Source organism: Vicia villosa, linkage group LG2 (genome assembly GCF_029867415.1).
Source record: "Vicia villosa cultivar HV-30 ecotype Madison, WI linkage group LG2, Vvil1.0, whole genome shotgun sequence".
Taxonomy (NCBI): Eukaryota; Viridiplantae; Streptophyta; class Magnoliopsida; order Fabales; family Fabaceae; genus Vicia; species Vicia villosa.
In genome coordinates, this window is record NC_081181.1 from 192,993,195 (window position 1) to 192,999,194 (window position 6,000).

At 34.4% G+C, this 6,000-nt stretch overlaps 1 protein-coding gene across 1 annotated transcript; it reads left to right on the plus strand.

The window, feature by feature from the left end:
• The first annotated feature begins 2,105 nt into the window (after positions 1-2,105).
• On the plus strand, positions 2,106-5,748 carry LOC131653412 (protein GRAVITROPIC IN THE LIGHT 1-like). Its single transcript, XM_058923544.1, has 3 exons — positions 2,106-2,391; positions 2,853-2,954; positions 3,981-5,748. The coding sequence occupies exon 3, from the start codon at positions 3,981-3,983 to the stop codon at positions 5,376-5,378; it is 1,398 nt and encodes a 465-aa protein (XP_058779527.1). The 5' UTR covers positions 2,106-2,391; positions 2,853-2,954; the 3' UTR covers positions 5,379-5,748.
• The last annotated feature ends 252 nt before the right edge of the window (positions 5,749-6,000 follow it).

The window sequence follows — 6,000 nt, forward strand, 5'->3', positions numbered from 1 at the left end:
GTTTTATCTCATTCAACTAAAATTTGCTAAGAAAAGGCTTCAGTTCGCACCGCTAACTGTTGTTCGCGCCGCCAACCTCAGGTAGTGGCAAAACCTCACAGAAAACTCGCAGTGTTCGCGCCGCGAAGCCTTGTACGCGCCGCGTACTGCTAACAGAACCAAACCCCATAATCCTTCTGCATGGTTCGCGCCGCCACCTATCTTTCGCGCCGCGAAGCGCGCGAAATCAGAAGTTCCAGATCTGTTTTCTTGCTTTTCCCATGGTTTAATCCAACCATCTCCCTACTCAAACCTGTTCCAGATTCATACTAAAGCATAGAACAACATATATGGTCTCTACTCAGGATTTATTAGCAGCAACAAACATCAATCTCTTAGATTGAGTCAAACCCTAAGATTTTTACCAAAAACCCAATTCCTCAACTTATGATTTCATCCATAAATCAAAACTATAAGTTTCTAACTAGAACCCACCTCGATTACAAGTCGTTGATGATGAAGATGAGTTGATTCGGCGGAGAAATGGTGGAGATCCAAGCTTTTCCTCTTTTCTCCTCTTGCTCTTCCTTCTCTCTACTTCTTCTCTCTAGAACCTTGTTTATGTTGCAAATGAAGAAGAAAAGCAAAAGGAAAAGATATAAGAAAATATCTTAAGTTACACTACTAACTCAATGTCCAAAAGTATCTCTAATGTACCAATTAATAAAACCTCAGTGTCAGCTGATAACATTAGAGCACTTAATTTAATACGGGGTATTACACCTAAAAAGATTAATGACTATTCTATCCTTCCTGAGACTACCTGCCCTCTTTATGGTACGGTCAGTCTTATGGCGAACGATAGTTCCGATGACCCTTCAACATCCAATACAAGGACTTCCTACCCCCTATGGTATGGATAGCCCTGAAAGGCCAAAAGAACATTTTTTTTTTATAAATTTAGGGTAATTGCTTCTAATTGCTTGCTCTGGTTTAAATTCAATTTTGCCCTTTTTTCAGAAACCTTCAAAAAGGCTATGCTTGTTTACAAGCTAAAGTCCTTCTTCAAATTCTTTTTCTACTTACTGCAAACATTTTTGAAAACAAATTGAGCTAAGCAATTAAGTGCCCATAGATAACCATGGATACAAAGGTTGCTTTAAACCTTCCCTTTGTATAACTTACCCCCGAACTCAATCTCTTTTAAAAGGTCTTTTTTCTGTTCTTTTAGCCTTTCTATAAATTGGATAAAATAAAAGTCGGTGGCGTCTCTTGCTATCCGCAACATTTTAAAAAAAGTCAGTTCTCCCACCGTATTACAGACAACATTCAGGATCTTCTACCTTTGTATCGTTAGATAGCTGACAGGGGTATCAGAGCCATTACAGAGGGTTTATTCTCTGAGGGGACTGCTTTTAGGCGTGTGCTGGATGATATGATCAGGCAGGCAGAGAGTGCATTTCTGTACCGTCGACATCGTGTTAGGATCCGTGGGACACTTGGTGCTAGGGGTAGAGCCAGCAAAGCCCTTGGTGGACTCGGAATGGATGGTACGCAGTATGACACCAGACATACTCAGTAGTTATATTAGATGATGTATTTATATTTTATTTTTTTATGTATATGATGATGTACTCGACACTTTGACTTTCATTATTTATATATTGTATTTTTATTGGTCTACCTACTGTTGTCTTTTATTAGAATTCAGCGGTGTATATTTATGAACAATAAAGCAACAAGAAAACATTGGGTGATCTACAATACATTCAAAAAATTCAAAAAATAGCAGACTGTTTCGTAAATGTATTTACGGAAGTACCTTTGTTCCAAAAATATTGGGTGCTTGCGTAAATGCATCTACGGAAGTATTGCTAAACTGAATATAAGATGAAATTAATTGTGTTTTATACGCTTCCGTAAATACATCTACGGAAGAAATTAAATTTTTTCAAAATTTAAAGTGTTTCCGGAGATAAAATTAGAATTTTGCGTAGTGTATAGTAAATGCATGAGATTGAATGAGAAACTTTCATAAAATAAAGATAATTTAGAGATTAAAATATACATATTTTCTTGTAACGTTTTAAAATTTCAAAGGCAAGAAGAACACAAGTAGGTTCGGACAGCTATCGCTTAGTGTGTTTTTCGTCATTCTAAACATTTTCTCTCTCCTCTCTTCTTCTCTTTCTCTCTCCTCTCCAGCTTTTATTCTCTCTCTTTCAGTTGTGTTTGTGTGTGCCCTTTCTGTATCAGCCAAAGGGTAAAACCAAAACCCCACACCACTGTTTTCTTCACAACACTGCAAAATCTCTACTTTTCTATACCTCACACCATTGAACACCCTGCACTCTTACCCCAAGTAATTGTTTTCTCCCATTAATCACTATAGCAACTTCTTTCACTATTCAGGTAAAGTTATAATCTATAACCTTTCCAAATTTTCCTTTATGTTTCCATTTTTTCAATTTAGACAAGTTTTTTTTATCATATACTAGTTTTAATGATGCTGATTCAGTGGCTTTTGGGGGTTTTTGTGCTTTGATTTGTCTTCAAGGTGACAGTGTTTTTTTTTTTGTTTTTTTGTTTTCTACTACTGTAGGAAAGTTTTCATCTTTAAAAAATTTCCTTTTTTATTTTATTTTTTTTAGATATAACGTGTTTCGATGAATCTTATGAATGTGGTTGTTGTTGGTTAACGTTGTTGTTGTTGGTAGTGTTTGCTCAGTGTTTTCCCCTTTTCTGGTGTGTTGTTCTTTTTCTTGTTTGGAGAAATGTCTTTTTTTTCCTTTTTTTCAAACATTTTAATTTTCTCATGAATATTTTGTGTTAATGGTTTCTTCTTGGTTCCTTCTGGTGTTTGGTTGTTGCAGGAGGGTCACATTTGGAGTTAATTTTTCTGTTTGTTTACTTGAAGTTTACATTTCCCCATGACATTTTGACACCTTCACTTTCACCTCCTCATATTTCTCAAGGTATGTTCCATTTCTTATTGGTCATTTACCGTTTTCTTTTCGTTTTTTAATAATAAATAAATAAAAATCAATTAGTTCAAGGGTAAACTTGTACATTACTACATCTTAGGTAGTGTTTGTCTGAGATAGTCTTGGATACAAATTTGCAATGTTCATTTTAGGTATATCAATATCTCATAATACAATGTTTCTTGGGACTATTATTAATCTAAGGAGATTTGGGAATTTGCTGTGTGGGATGGGATATCCTTGTAATTTCACAAGGACACAGAATCTCAACTTGTATAATTTCTGACTTTTTTCAATAAAAATAAAGAGACATGTGAACTTCTGACACAATGGATGTTGAAATGACATAAACATTGGGAAGATGTTATATGTTACAGTCACTTACACATAATAAAATATTCCTACATTTTTCGAAAAACATTTTATATTTTTATTTTCCCCATTTTGCCCTTTATATTACATATTTTTATTTCAAAATTTATGCTGATTAATAAATATTAATATATTATACTACCTTACTATAGTTTCATAAACCAAATTTTCTTTTTTCTTCTTTTTTACTAGTTGAGTCACACACCGTCCTTTGTGTTTGTGTGAGGAACATTTTTTGTTGTCATGATTATAAAGTTTCATGTCTATGTCAGATATTTCACTTTAAATATTGGGTTATGTCCCAAACAGTGTTTGTCACTGTATGGTTAGATCTTCAAAGATGCTCAAATGGATATGCTTAACTCAGAGAATCCTAAGGGTTATAATCAGAGAATATATATATATATATATATATAATTTTTTTATTGATGAAGAACAAAAAGAAATTCCGTTCACTACTAAAGTCCTCGATCTATGTGTTAAAGCATTTTACTTTTTTTAAATAATATTTTATCTAAATATGCTCTTCATGATCACCATTTTTATTATTTTATTGAAATTTGAATCCTTTTCAGAGATATTGTCTTCTACTAGTACACATTATAAATTCTCATTTTCTTGGATTTTTATTTTCTACTTTTGCAGATGGAATCAGTGAAACCTTCTGCAGTAACAACACCAAGCAAGAAACTAGCTAGAAACTTTGCTAAAGTTCTTCATCTTAGAGCCTTTCTGAAGAATGTTACTATATCTGAAACAAATCCAAAAGATGAAACAACTGCAATCAATTGGTCTGAATCATTCAACAAAGTTGATGAAGATGAAGAGCTTCAAGAACAAAGGGTTGCAACAGAAGCACTTCTTGCTAAGGTTTTCGCTAGTGTTTCGACGGTTAAAGGTGCTTATGCTGAGCTGCAGCATTTTCAATCACCCTTTGATCCTGATGGAATTGAAGCTTCTGATAAACTACTAGTTTCCGAGTTGAAGCATTTGTCTGAGATTAAGCAGTGTTACTTGAAGAAACAGTTTGATCCTTTGCCGGAGAAAGCGATACTCGAAGCTGAATCGAAGGAGACAAAAGGTGTGATAAAAACCTATGAGATTACGGCAAAGAAGTTGGAGTCACAGGTTAGGCTCAAGGATTCTGAGATTATGTTTCTTAAAGAGAAGTTAGTGGAAGCTAATAGTCATAACAAGTTAATCGAGAAGAGATTGAATCAAAGTGGATCGTTATCGGTATCTTCATCTTCGCTAGATAATAATGTTCACATATCAGGGTTAAGTCCTAGCCATTTTGCTAGCATTCTTCGTCACACGGTTAAATCGATTAGAAACTTTGTGAGGTTAGTTGTTGATGAAATGAGATCTGCAAAATGGGATATCGATGCTGCTGTCGATGCTATTGAACACAATGTTGTCTACTTGGTAGAAGATCACAAGTGTTTTGCGATCGAATCCTTTGTTTGCAAAGCAATGTTCGACGCGTTTCACTTCCCAAATTTCAATCTTCCCAACGAGTCCCTTCCGGACGACAGAACCAATCAACAAAACTGGTTCTTGCAGAACTTCAACGAGCTGAAATCAACAAAAGTTAAAGACTTTCTCGCCGCGAAACCACGATCCTCATTCGCCAAATTCTGCATGAACAAGTATCTGAGACTCGTCCATCCGAAAATGGAGTCATCCTTTTTCGGAAACATGAATCACAGAAACTTTATAAGCAACGGAGAGTTTCCAAAAAGTGAATTTTTCGCATCGTTCGCTGAAATGGCGAAAAGGGTTTATCTATTACATTGTTTAGCATACTCTTTCAAAGATCAAGCTGAGATTTTTCAAGTTTCAAAAGGGTGTAGATTTTCTGATGTATACATGGAAAGTGTGAACGATGAAATCTTCATGTGTTCTTCAAATTCAGACAAGACAACAACAATAGTTGAACCAGAAGAAGAACCAGTTGTTAGTTTCACTGTTGTTCCTGGTTTTAGAATTGGTAAAACAGTTTTACAGTGCCAAGTTTACCTCATGCAGAAGAAAAATTCATAGTTTCAATAAAAAGACATGTAATAGGCCCTACAACAAAGGTGAAGGACATGGCATGGCATGAAAAACGAGGGCAATTTTGTCCTTTTGTGTTTTGTTTATTTTAGAAAAATGAAAAGAAAAGGAAAGCTAGTGGACCATAGCATTGGGAACAACCTTTTTCTTTTAGAATCTTTTTTTGTTTTTTTGTTTTAATTTTATCAAGATTTTATATATTTATGAAAAACATCCCCCCAAAAATTTGTTGATATCAGGGCGGTGACAGGGGTGGTCTAGCTGTTATGCATCTGTAGAAGACATTGCATGATATAATATGTATATAATAATATTATGATATATAGGTAGGAATTTTATAATGCTTTTTTGCTTTTTATTTTTATTATTATTTATGATTTTTGCTGTGCCTTATTCCTCCTTTGTTGAATTTAGTTAGGTTATTTTAATGTATCTTTGTCTGTTGATGACTTTATATGTTATGCAGTGTTGGAATAGGTGTTATATATTAGTGTGCTGGTAGCTCTATGCAATTTCTTTTATCGATGTTTATTACTTTATTCTAAAACTTTGGTTGGTTTCAGCATCTTGTGTAAAATTAAAAATTAAAGTGCCGCGTCTACAAATTATA

What these genes read in the sequence shown, in the direction of transcription:
- LOC131653412 (XM_058923544.1), top strand. Translation starts at nt 3,981, where the DNA reads ATGGAATCAGTGAAACCTTCTGCAGTAACAACACCAAGCAAGAAACTA.